General features: G+C 37.5%; 1 protein-coding gene across 1 annotated transcript in view; it reads left to right on the top strand.

Annotated features, from left to right (window-relative positions):
• Positions 1-13,941, top strand: part of TCEA1 (transcription elongation factor A1) — a 60,897-nt gene that overhangs the window by 9,347 nt on the left and 37,609 nt on the right. The window contains 1 exon segment of the mRNA XM_036264241.1: positions 3,224-3,286. Within this exon segment, the coding sequence (XP_036120134.1) occupies positions 3,224-3,286 (63 nt within the window).

Genomic DNA, 13,941 nt, shown 5'->3' with positions numbered 1-13,941 from the left:
GTCTTATGGGAGCTCCCTTAGAGGTAACTAACTGCTTTTCTCTTGCTGCTTTTAAGATTCTCTCTTTGTCTTGAACCTTTTGCATTTTGATGATGATGTGTCTCGGTGTGAGCCTCTTGGGGTTCATCTTGTTTGGGACTCTCGGTGCTTCCTGGACTTGTATGTCTATTTCCTTCACCAAGTTAGGGAAGTTTTCTGTCATTATTTTTTCAAATAGGTTTTCAATTGCTAGTTCACTCTCTTCTCCTTCTGGCACCCCCATGATGCGAATGTTGGTATGCCTTAACTTGTCCCAGAGGCTCCTTACACTATTCTCATTTTTTTGGGATTCTTTTTTCTTTTTGCTGTTCTGGTTGGGTGTTTTTCGCTTCCTTATATTCCAAATTGATGGTTTGCTTCTTGGCTTTACCTACTCTACTGTTGAATCTGTGTAAATTATTCTTTATTTCAGTTAGTGCATCCTTCATTTCTGACTGTGCACCCTTCATTTCTGACTGCTCCTTTTTAGGCTCTTGAGGCCCTAAGTTCATTTAAGTTCTCACTAAGTTCATTGAGCATCCTTATAAGTAGTGTTTTCAACTCTGCATCTGTTAGATTGCTTATGTCCATTTTGTTTAGTTCTTTTCTTGGAGTTTTGTTCTGTTCTTTCATTTGGGACGTGTTTCTTTGTCTCCTCATTTTTGCTGCCTCCCTCTTTTTGTTTCTGTGTATTAGATAGAGTTGTTATGTCTCCCAGGCTTCTTAGGGTGGCCTATTGTAGTAGGTGTCCTGTAGAGTTCAGTGGCGCAGCCTCCCTGGTCTCCTAGCTGTGCCCTCGAGGTGTACCCCTTGTGTGGACTTTACACCCTTCTGTTGTAATTGAGTCTTGATTGCTGTTGGCATATCACTGAAAGGGTTTTACTCAGGTTGAACAGCTGCAAGGACTGGCTGTGCCCACTATCCACTGACCTCTGACTACCTTGGATGATCAACTGTACAAAGGCCACCACACAGAGCAAGACTTACTTCAGCAGGGCTCTGGTACCCACTGAGTCCATTTCTTGAGTGTGTCACTTGTGGAGGTGGTTGGGTGCAGGTGCTTTGCACTGTTCTGAAGCTGTCCACTGGGTGTGCTGGCTCTGGGGCAAGGTCAGCCACTGCCTTTGTTCTATCTGGGGCCACCAGCATAAGCTACAAAGTGATCTGCAGATAGTTGCTTCTTGTGCTGGGCTTGGAGGTGCCCAGGCAAAGCTAAGTTGAGAACCGAGGCTGGCTGCTTCTAGTGCCAGGTCTGCAGCCACTTAAGGAGGGAGATGGGGCTTGTTGAGACCAGATGCTGCTTGTTTGAGGGATTTAGGAAAACCTGAAGCAAGATCCAAGACAGGCCATTCCTGTGGTAAAGCAACTGGGAACAGCTTGGGTGGGCCTGAAAGTTGGGTGGGACAGGGCCTCAGGGAATCACCAGGGCGGGGCCAACAGTGTGAGCCAAGTTGCTGGAGTCCCCGATATGGTGACTGTCTGCCTCCCCAGGGAAGGGCTCACCAACGGAACAAAGGCCTCTGACAGTAAGTCTGTCCAGGAGAAAGCTGGTTCTCCAGCTCTTGCCCCAATGCCAAACAACTCAGTTCTTCCCTATATGTCTCTGGCGGCCCTCAAGCTGTCTTCCCTCCTATCTTAGAGGGAGCAAGTCTGAGTAAGTCTATGCGGGGACTCTTTAAGAGGAGCTATCTGGGACTCCAGCAGCCTCAGCCTCCCTGAGCCTCAGTTCCCACTGGTTTTACAGCCAGAAGTTATGGGGACTTCTCTTCCTGGCACTGGAACCCTGAGCTGGGCGCCTGGTATGGAATGGGCACCCCTCCTCAGGGAGGACCTTCCGAGCCTAGGTGTCCCTCCTGATTGTTATCCACCACATGTGGGTGTGGGACCAGCTGGTCTGCCTCCCGCCTCCTACCAGTCTCTGTGGCTTTTTAAATTTCGTAGTAGGACTTCCATTCAGTTTGATTTCAGGTGGTTTTGAATGATGGTTGTTCTGTAATTTAGTTGTGATTTTGATGTGGTTGTGGGAGGGGGCGATACCGCGTTTACCTACACCACCATCTTCACTGGAAGTTCAGATGCTTGTTTTTTAAAAGTCATGTTAATAAAAACATAAAAGCAAAAAAATATATTAAAATCTGAGTCAAGTGATTCATAAACATTGGACTCTGAATGCAAAGTAGTTTTAGAAACACCTAAGGCAATATGTTTTGTTTTTCTTTTTATATATGTGAAAGGTAATATATGATGAAAATTCCAAGTCTAAAATAATTCTTTTAATAAACAAAAGTAGGAAGTGGTAAGGCCCTGGCCGGTTTGGCTCAGCGGTTGGAGCGTCGGCCTGCGGACCAGAGAGTCCCAAGTTCGGTTCCCCCTAAGGGCATGTACCAAAAAAAAAAAAAAAAAGTGGTAAGAAAACACTGTCATAGTTTAAGTTTTTCCTTATTTGTATATAGAATATTGATGTGTCCAATTATAGTACATTAAGTGAATAGTATACCAAATATAATATGATTAAGTGAATGTATTAGAATAGATGAAATATGGTAGATTAAATATATCAAATTAGAATATTTGGCTACAAGCTGTTACTTCTCATCTAATTCCATTCCTCTTTTATTTTTAAAATTTTTTACTGCATTTATTGGGGTGATATTGGCTAATACCATTATTCTTTAACTTTCGGTAGTTTGGCAGTATTCTTGTAACACATCAGTGAGATACAGAAACATCATGAGAATTCTAGTAAAGAGATGCCCTTTCCCACTCTCCCTGTGTGTGAGGGATTGCAAAGGTGCTTAGCATCTTCTAACCCCCATTCCCATTTTCTCAGGGTTGGCTCCTTTATCAGGCAGGTGTTCTCCATGGAAATTTGGAGGGGTGTTATAGTACCACAGTAAATATATTTTTTATCTCTACTTGGAACACACATAAACAAATACTATTGAATATAAACTTTCACAAAATAATATTTAACAAGTGCTGGTCATAATTCATTAAGTGGATTATGTGATCCTCCACTGAGTTTCAGCCCATATTTGGACAACTCTCTTTTTATCTCATATATATGTGTGTATATATGTGAATTTACCTTTCTCATATGAATAAGTGAGTGATAATGAGTTGTGGAGAGGAAACCATACATTTAAATCTCTAGTTTTTGCTTTACTGTCTGGGAAATTCAATATGAAATTATTTTACTTTATAGGTTGGAGCATTGGATTTGCTGAAGGAGCTTAAGAATATTCCCATGACCCTGGAATTATTACAGGTATGTACTACTATGTGTCATAATTTTTCAATAGGTAATTGTCATAAAATATTGAAATGTCTGAATACTAGTGTAAGTTTTTTGTACTGTCTTGTTATATTGTAAGCCATTATTAATTTGTTTTTTCAACACAGTCACATAAATCAATCTACTTAGTTGTCATTTTAGAAAAATGTTATCTTCCTCAAGAATAAATCCCAAGTCTCCAAGGTTGGCAGTGGGAGTGAAATCTCACTGAAAGGAGGATGGACTCTTGGCCCTGATGTGATCTCCCAAGATTTTACTTTCTTGGTTTGTCTTTGATAGTTTCTGTGAGCATGAAACTAGCTAGCCCCAGATGAGGATGGCAAGGTGTCATTCTTCTCCCTTTTTGTACTGGCCAACAGTATACAATCATATGTCTGGTCTACAGTGCATAGATTCATTACTAAAATCTTATTCTAATGTTCTATGAAGACTAAAACATAAAAATAAGACATTAACAAAAGTCAATTAAAAAAGGAAAGTAGATAGTAACGTGAATCTGGCAATTTTCTTTCTTTCTTTTTTAATCCTCGCCCAAGGATATGTTTACTATTTTTAGAGGGGGGGGGGGGGGGTGGAGAGAAACGTTGATTAGTTGCCTCTTGTATGTGCTTGACAGGGAAATGAACCTGCACTTCGGTGCATGGGATGATGTTCCAACTAACCGAGCCACATTGGCCAGGGTAAATCTGGCTATTTTCTACTACATATTTCTTATTATGCACAAGTGCCACCAGTGATATTTCTATAAGAAAAAATTACGTGTTTATTTTTATTAACACATCACTGAAATTGAACATTTCTTTCACTTATGAAGGCAGTAACTCATATTTGTAGGAGTAGTACTAATGACTGTAACTGAAAGAAGTCACAGATATTTTAACTTCATGTTATAGTTGTTGTAGATGTATTGATATCCATTTTGCTCATTATTATGGTAGCTGTTATATCTTATACTATATCTTATTTCATGTTGTAAATTAAGGAGCACATATATACTATATTACACTTAAAGTATTCTGTAACTGTATAGTACATAATTGGTTTTATATATGTAATCCTATGTATTTTATTTAAAGCATTTTAAAAACATTCTGAGAAGGCAACCATAAACTTTTGATTGTCAAAGGGATCAATGGTAAATAAAGGTTAAGAACTCCTCCTCTAAATGTAGACCCAAGAAAGAGAAAGGAAACAAGTCATTAAGTCTTGTCTTCTCAGTTTAGTTATCCTACACAAGGATCAACAGCTTCTCTGGTAGATGAACAGAAAATAACCTTGCCTTTGAAATTGTATCTTACCATTTAGGTGTGGCCTTATCCTAGCAGGCCTATGTGGGGACAACCACATTGAAAAAAAACATATTAATCCCAATATTTATTTAAGAGACATGTAGCATTATAGAGGGTGTGGAGATTGAGTAGAGCTATCATTTATAACATACCTTTGATCATTTTTTTATATGCTTCATTCCTGGGAAAATGTATATATTTATATAATAAACATTTGTGTTTTTGTTAGGGTTAGGAATTGTGTTGGGATAATGAATAAGATACGGCCTTTCCCCCTCATTCTGCTTAATTAAATTCTCATAGTTGCTCAGATAGATGTTTGTATAGGATTCATTTGTCAAAGGTAGGGTAGGAAGAAGCACAATGTTTACTTTTTTTTTTTTTAATGTTTTTATTGTTTTTTCTTAGAGAGGAAGGGGGAGAGAGATAGAAACTTTGATGTGAGAGAGAAACAGCGATTGGCTGCCTCCTGCCTGTCCCCTCCTAGGGGTGGAGCCCATAACCCAGGCATGTGCTCTGACCGGGAATTGAACCGGGACCTCTCAGTTCATGGGATGATGCTCAATCCACTGAGCCACACCGGCCAGGTTTACTTCTTAATCAGATGACTTAATCTGGGAGGCTCAGAAAATCCTTCATGTCAATGATAAAGTGGAAAATGAGTTTCAAAATATGAGTAGTTTTTCCTAAGTAGATAGGACTGGGAGTATTCCAGCAGATAAAATAGAATGTGGAAATAGTGTGGCATATTAAGTTAAGATAAAGTTAGGGCAAGTCAGATACAGAATTGAATTTATAGGCCGTTGGCATATAGGGCTGCATATGCAATCCTGAGAGGAGTCCTGCAGAAAAGCCATGGTGCAGGGGAGTACATGATTAGATTTACATGGTGGAGGAAACAGGAGACTGGAAACAGGAAGACCAGTTGACTAATGCAGTTACTCCAGAGCACTGATGAGGTCTTGAACTAAGGTAGGAGCAATAGAAATTGAGAGGAGGGGAACTTGTTAATGATGAACAACCTATAAGAACTCAAAGCTGACTGGATGGGGGTGAAGGAGAAGGAGGACTTTAGGATGGCTGAAATTTTTGCTGTGGTAACTGGGTAGGTATTGAAATTTAACAGTATAGAAAAATTAAAGAAAGGTTTTGTGGTGGGATTCGGAGAAGAAAATAAATATGAGGATGATGAGGTAAAGTATAAGTTTGGATTCATTGGGTTTGAGATTCCTATGAAACAAGGATATGTAGATATCTGATAGGAGTTGAGTATATCTTCTAGAACTTTCTGGAGTGATGGAAGTGTTCTATATCTGTGTTGTCTAATATGGTAGCTGCTAACTCCATGAGGCTATTGAGCAAATAAAATGTGACTGAAGAATTGAATTTTAAATTTTATTCAGTTTTAATGAATTTTAACTTAAATTAGAATTTGATTTAAAAGTGGTGTTTAAAGGCTACAGAATATAGGAGAAAAGATACTTTTAGAAAATATTTGGGAGCTAAAAGCAAAGGGATGGTTTAGACTTCCAAGAGGATGGGAAAACAGTGTTAGGATGTAACAGACTTGTTAGATAAAATGAGAACTGAAGAGTTCATTTGCATTTACAATTAGATTATAGGAAACTTTCAGCAGAATGGTAGAGTGGAAGGCTAATTGGTATGGAATGAAAGTGAGGATGTAAACAAGAAGACAAGTACTATAATAGACTGGGCTAGTTTAAGTTTTTTGTTTGTTTGTTTGTTTGTTTGTTTGTTTTATCCTCATCCAAGGACATTTTTTGTTCAGATAGAGTGGGAGGGAGAGAGAGAGAAACATTGATGTGAAAGAGACACATCGAGTGGCTGCCACCCACACAACCCAACCAGGGCCGGGGACAGACTGCAACCGAGGTATGTGCCCTTAGTGGAAACCGAACCCAGGTCTCTCTGGACCGCAGGCGGAAGCTCTAACCGCTGAACCAAACCGGCCAGGGCTAGTTTAAGTTTTTATATACAACAAAACTGCGATACAACGGACTAATTCAGGTGACGAGGTTGCTGTTAAAGCTGAAAGTTGGTTATATAATGAAGTTAGGTTAACTATGAAAAGCTTAATTTCACAGAAAAGTTTGCTATATGTATTACTGTGATTTTATACTGAATAGGCTTAGATAATGCGTGCATTCACCAGTTGCTGCAAGTAAACAAATGCACACAGCTTAGGGCATGTCATGACATTGGAACATCATCATGCATTAAAACTATTGCAGAAAGTCATGCCATGCGACAACAGACCCAGTTACTGTGCTTGATAACAGTGTAATCATGTGCTAATCATTCCCTAAACATTCTTTATGAGTGGTGATTCTTGGATTTAAATATGTAGACTATAGTTGTAGATGTGTGATATTTATTTATGTTGGCGTAATTAGTGTTTTTTCCAACAAACGGCCTATTCACTAAAATTTGTTAAAAATAATAGTTTATTAATAATAAAAAAATAACCTGTTAATTTAATTATAACCAAATCTTGGTTTAAAGCATTTTAAAATTAACAGGGTGTTAATTTTCATATATGACATACAGAATGGAAATTTTGTCTGTTAAATCGAGGTCCATAAATATCAAGGGTTTACTGTATAGTAAAATCATTCAGTAAATTTGTAAGTGCTTGCTGTGTGCTATGTGTTATTCTACATGCTGAATGTAGCAGTGAATAAGACATGGTCCCTTCCCTCATGGAACTTAGTGAAAGGATAGTAAACATAGCTATGTATATCTTCTCTAACAGCTTTATTAAGATACAGTTCAGATATCATACAATTCACTCAAAGTTTTCAATTCACTAATTTTTAGTATAAAGAATTACACTACTATTACCACAGTCAATTCTAGAACATTTTCATCACCTCAAAAAGAAACTCCTTACCGCCCTGGCCGATGTGGCTCACTTATTGGGTGTCATCCCGTGTACCCAAAGGTTGTCGGTTTGATTCCCAGTCATGGTACATAGCTGGGTTGTGGGCTCAATTCCCTGTCGGGGCATGCAGGAGACAGCCGATTAATCTTTTGCTTTCACATTGATGTTTCTCTCTTTTCCTCTCCCTTAAAAATATTTTTTTACCTTTTAGCAGTCATTCCCCACTTCTTCACAAATTGCCCCCCTTCGTTCTGCCCAAGGCAGCCACTAATCAATCTACTTTTTGTCTCTATAGATTTTCCTGTACTGGAGATTTCAAGTATATTAAATCATGTAATATGTGACCTTTTGTGTCTCCCTCTTTTACCTAGAATAATCTTTTCAGTGTTCATCCATGTTGTAGAATGTATCAATACTTCATTTCTTTTTATGGCTCAATAATAAATATTCCATTGTATGGATATGTCACATACCACATTTTGTCAGTTGATGGACATTTGGGTTGTTTCCACTTTTTTGGCTCTTATTACTCATGCTGCTATGCACATTCATGAACAAGTTTGTGTGTGAACATGTTTTTGTTTATCTTGGGTAGATACTTAAAAGAATTGAAATGCTGAGTTATGTGGTAACGTTACCTTGAACATTTTGAAGATCTGCCAGGCTGTTTTCCCAAGTGGCTGTAACATTCCCAACAGCAAGTAAAGGAGGATTCCAGTTTATCTACATTCTTTTCAACACTTGTTATTATCTGTCTTTGAATATAGTCATCTTAGTGGGTGTGAAGTAATATCATTTTGGTGTTGATTTCCATTTGCCTAATGACTAATGATCTTGAATATCCTTTCAAGTGCTTGCTGGCCATTTGTATATCTTCTTTAGAGATATCTTTGTTGGGATACTTTGCCTATTTTTTAAGTTTGGTAATTTGTCTTTTTATTATTGAGCTGTAGTTCATAATATATTCTAGACACAAGTCCATTATCAGATACAGGATTTGCAAATATTATCTCTTATTCACTGGGTTATCTTTACTTTTTTAGTGGTGTTCTTTGAAGCACAAAAGTTAAAAAATTGTTTTTTCTTTCAAATTTTTATTACTTTATTTTTGTTATAGATGTTTCTTCTCCCCCCCCCAGACACCCTCTTTCCATCCCGCCCACCAACCCCCTAGCATTGTTGTCTATGTGCATTGTTTATGCATACATGCATATAAGTTCTTTGGTTCATCTCATCTATCGCCCCCGCCCTTTTACTCTGAGGTTTGTCGGTCTGAACCATATTCCTTTCTATGTCTCTGGGTCTATTTTGTTTATCAGCCCACCTTGTTCATTATATTCCACAAATAAGTGAGATTGTGTGATATTTGTCTTTCTCTGGTTGGCTTATTTCGCTTAGCATAATACTCTCAAGGTCCTTCCATGTCGTTTCAAGGGATAAGAGATCTTTCTTTCTTACAGCTGCATAGTATTCCATTGTGTATATGTACCACAGTTTTTTTATCCATTTGTCTATTGATGGGCACTTGGGCTGTTTCCAGATCTTAGCTATTGTAAATAGTGCTGCTACGAACATAGGGGTACATATATTCTTTCTGATTGTTGTTTCAGGCTTCTTAGGGTATATTCCTAGAAGTGGGATCACTGGGTCAAATGGCAGTTCAATTTTTAATTTTTTGAGGAAACTCCATACTGTTTTCCATAGTGGCTGCACCAGTATGCATTCCCATAAGCAGTGTACTAGAGTCCCCTTTTCTCCACTTTTCGTCAGCACTTGTTGTTTGCTGATTTTGTTGATGGCAACCATTCTGGAAGGTGTGAGGTGATACCTCATAGTTGTTTTAATTTGCATCTCTCTGATGGTTAGTGACATTGAGCATTTCTTCATATGTCTCTTGGCCATTAGTATGTCCTATTTGGAGAGGTGTCTATTCAGATCCTCTGCCCATTTTTTCATTGGGTTCTTTGTCTTCCTTTTGTTAAGTTGTATGTGCACTCTATATATTTTGGAAATGAACCTCTTATCTGATGTATCATGGGCAATTATGCTCTCCCATAGAGTGGGTTCCCTTTCCATTTTGATGGTTGTTTCTTTTGCTGTGTAGAAGCTTTTGAGTTTGACGTAGTCCCATGTGTTCATTTTTTCCTTTGTTTTTGTTGCCTTAGGTTATGTATCAGTGAAAATTCTGCTGTTTGTGATGTCTGAAATTTTGTTGCCTACACTTTCTTTTAGGATTTTTATGGATTCAGGAGTCACATTTAAGTCTTTTATCCATTTTGAGTTTATTCTTGTGTATGGTGTAAGTTGATGGTCTAGTTTCATGTTTTTGCATGTAGCTATTCAGTTTTCCCAACACCATGTTTTAAAGAAGCTGTCTTTACTCCATTGTATGCTCTTGTCACCTTTGCAAATATTAATTGAGCAAAATGTCTTGGGTCAATTTCTGGGTTCTCTATTCTGTTCCATTGATCTATCTGCCTGTTCTTGTGCCAGTACCAGGCTGTTTTGATTACAGTAGCTTTGTAGTATAACCTAATATCTGGTATTGTGATTCCACCACCTAATTTGTTCTTCTTTTTCAAGAGTGCTGTGGCTATTCAGGGTCTTTTTTTGGTTCCATATGAACTTTTGAAGTATTTGTTCTAGTTCTGTGAAATATGTCATTGGTATTTTAATGGGGATTGAATATATAAATTGCTTTGGATAGTATGGACATTTTAATGATGTTAATTCTTCCAGTCATGAACAAGGCACATGTTTCCACTTTTGTATATCTTCCTCTATTTCTTTTTTCAATATCCTGTAGTTTTCTTTAAATAGGTCCTTTACTTCTTTGGTTAAGTTTATTCCTAGATATCTTACCTTTTTTTTGCCACAATGGTAAATGGGATTGTTTTTTTAGTTCTCTTTCTGTGAGTTCATTGTTGGTGTATAAGAATGCCATTGGTTTCTTGACATTAATTTTGTATCCTGCTACCTTACCAAATTTGTTTATTAAATCGAGCAGATTTTTGATGGCGTATTTCGAGTTTTCTGTGTACAATATTATGTCATCTGCGAATGACAGTTTCACTTCCTCCTTTCCAATTTGGATCCCTTTTATTTTTTCTTCCTGTCTGATTGCTGTGGCTAAGACTTCCAGTACTATGTTAAATAAGATTGGTGAAACTGGGCATCCTTGTCTTGTTCCTGTTCTTAAGGGAAATGCTTTTAGTTTTAACCTCTTGAGTATGATGTTGGCTGTAGGTTTTTCATAGATGGCCTATATTATGTCAAGATATGATCCTTCTATTCTCAGATTGCTGAGGATTTTTATCAGAAATAGGTGTGGGATTTTGTCGAATGCTTTTTCAGCGTCTATTGATATGATCATATGGTTTTATCTTTCATTTTGTTTATGTGGTATATCACATTTATTGATTTGCGAATATTGTACCAGCCTTGCATCCCTTGCATGAATCCCACTTGGTCATGGTGAATAATTTTTTTGATGTATTGCTGGATCCGATTTGCTAGTATTTTGTTCAGGATTTTGGCATCTATATTCATCAGGGATATTGGCCTGTAGTTTTCTTTCTTTGTAGTGTCTTTGTCTGGTTTTGGAAGTAGAACTATGCTGGCCTCCTAAAATGAGTTTGGAAGTCTTCCTTACAGGTTTTTGGAATAGTTTGAGGAGAATGGGTATTAGTTCTTCTTTAATGTTTGGTAAAACTCCCCATGAAGCCGTCGGGTCTGGGCTTTTGTTTGCTGGGAGAGTCTTAATTATATCTTCAATTTCCTTATTTGTTATTGGTCTGTTCAAGTTTTCTATCTCTTCCTGGTTCAGTTTTGGGAGACTGTATTTCTAGAAATTTGTTCATTTTGCTCAGATTGTCCAATTTGTTGCTGTATAATTGTTCATAATAATTGTTAACGATGCTTAGTATTTCAATAGTGTCAGTTGTTACTTCTCCTCTTTCATTTCTGATTTTGTGTATTTGGGTTCTCTTTGTTTCTCGGTGAGTCTAGCTAAAGGTTCATCAATCTTGTTTATAGTTTTGAAGAACCAGATCTTTGTTTTATTTATCTTTTGAATTGCTTTTTTGGTCTCTATGTCTTTTATTTCTGCTCGGATCTTTACTATTTTTTTCCTACTTGCTCTGTCGTTTTCTTTTTGTTTGCTTTCTAGTTCTTTACGTTGTAAGGTTAGATAGTCAATTAGAAATATTTCTTGTTTCTTGAGATAGGCCTGTAGTGCTGTGTACTTTTTTCTCAAAACTGCTTTCACTGTATCCCATAGATTTTGTCTTGTTGTGTGTTCATTTTCATTGGAATCCAGGTAGTTTTCAATTTCTCCCTTGATCTCCCTGGTAACCCATTTGTTATTTAATAACATACCATTTAGCCTCCATGTGTTCAAATGTCTTTGCATGTTCTTGTTGCAGTTGATTTCTAGTTTATGCCATTGTCTCTGAGAAGATGCTTGATATGATTTCAGTCTTCTTGAACTTGTAGAGACTTAGTTTGTGTCCTAACATCTTTTGTCTTTGAGAAAGTCCCTTGTGCACTTGAGAAGAATATGAATTCTGTAGTTTGGGGTTGTAATTCTCTGTAGATATCCATTAAATCCATTTGATCTTGTGTATCATTTAGAGGCTCTGTGTTCTCGTTAATTTTTTGTCTAGAGGATCTATCCAGTGATGTCAGCGGGGTGTTGAAGTCCCCTGCTATGATTGTATTGCTATCGATTTCTCCTTTGAAGTCCTCCAGAAGATTTTAAATATATGTTAGTGCTCCTATATTGGGTGCATATATGTTTACCAAGGTTATACTTTATGTTGGATAGATCATTTCAATATTATGTAGTGGCCTTCTTTGTCTCTAAATATGGCCTTCATTTTGAAATTTATTTTATCAGATATAAGTATTGCTACCCCAGGTTTTTTTTCTTTTCCATTTGCTTGGAAGATTTTTTTCCATCCCTTCACTTTCAACCTATGTGTGTCTTTTGTTGTGAGGTGAGTCTCCTAAATAACATGTATATTAGTCAGTCTTTTTTTTCCAGTCAGCTACTCTGTGACTTTTGATTGGGGTGTTCAAGCCATTTATATTTAAGGTGATTTTTGATATGTACTTATTTATTGCCATTTTGGTTTATTGTGGTTTATTTTTTTTCCCTATTTCTTCTAATTACAGCAGTCCTCTTAACATTTGTTGCAGTGCTGGTTTGGTGCTAATATAGTTCTTTAGCCTTTTTTTTTTTTTTTTTTGTCCAACAGTTCACTTAAGCTGTCTTCCTGTTTTTTTAAATTGTTTTTTCCTTATGGTGTTTTGATTGGTTGATTTTTTTTCTACCCTGTCTTCTAATTCACTGATCTGGTCCTCAGCTTCCTCTGCTTTGCTGTTTATTCCTTACAATGTGTTCTTTATTTCTGCTATATAATTCTTCATTTCTTCTTTGTGGTTTTTCATATCCAGTTTGTTGATTTTCAGTGTTTCTGTATCTTTACTCATGGTGTTGATGTTCTTAATCATGCTGTTGAGCTTCCTTAAGAAGCTTTGAACTCTACCTCTGATAACTTGTTTAACTGCATTTCATTTTTCTTATCTTCAGTAGAGTTCTCTTGTTCTTTCATTTGGGATTTGTTTCTTTGTTTCACCATTTTGGCTATCTCAGTTGGTTTTGGAGCCTGCCAAATTTTTCTCTGGGTGTTGGTGTTCTCCTGTTTGTTGCTTCCTCTACTGGGTTTGTATTAGTGTGGGAGGACCCATGTTAAACACCACTGTCAAGTCTTACATTCCTGGGTATATTTGCAAAGTCCAGGAAAGGTTCATTTCTCCTCAAGCACCCTCCAAATCCTGATTTTCCTGACAGAGTTCCAGTGCAGTTCACCCTCCTTCTGCCAGAGCCCAGTGTGAGGGGCTGTAGCTAATTTAGTGCTCTGTCCTGATTCTCTGCACCGTGGAGCCGGCTTTTGATTTTAACCTCGAAGGAGCTGCTCACCGCTAAAGTAGTTGCTGTCCGTGTGTTCCCAGCCCACCCTCTTGCGCCTCCACAGACCTACCAGGCTTGATTCATTCTTTTTTTTTCATCCCTGGTTATATGGGTCCTTTCCAGCTGCTTTTCTGTTGGTTTTTCCTGATGATTTGTCTTTATCTTAGTTTGTAATTCCAGTTTGGTCCTGAGAGATGATCTGTGTAGCTTCTATTCACTCTGCTGCCATTTTGGAATCTCCCCTAAAATTTTATAGTCTCATTTATCTGTTTTGTCATTTTTGCTTATGTTTTAAGTGTCATATCTAAGAAACAATTTCCTAAATCAAAGTTATGAATTCATTCCTATGTTTTCTAAGAGTCTTAGAGTTTTAGGTCTTACACCCAGGTCTGTGATTCATTTAGAGTTCATTTTTAAATGTGGTGTAAAGAAGAGTCCCAACTTTATTCTTTTACATATGGGT

Source organism: Molossus molossus, unplaced genomic scaffold (assembly GCF_014108415.1).
Source record: "Molossus molossus isolate mMolMol1 unplaced genomic scaffold, mMolMol1.p scaffold_m16_p_16, whole genome shotgun sequence".
Lineage (NCBI taxonomy): Eukaryota > Metazoa > Chordata > Mammalia > Chiroptera > Molossidae > Molossus > Molossus molossus.
Note: the sequence above shows the minus strand (reverse complement) of the source record. Positions and strands in the feature narration are given on the sequence as shown.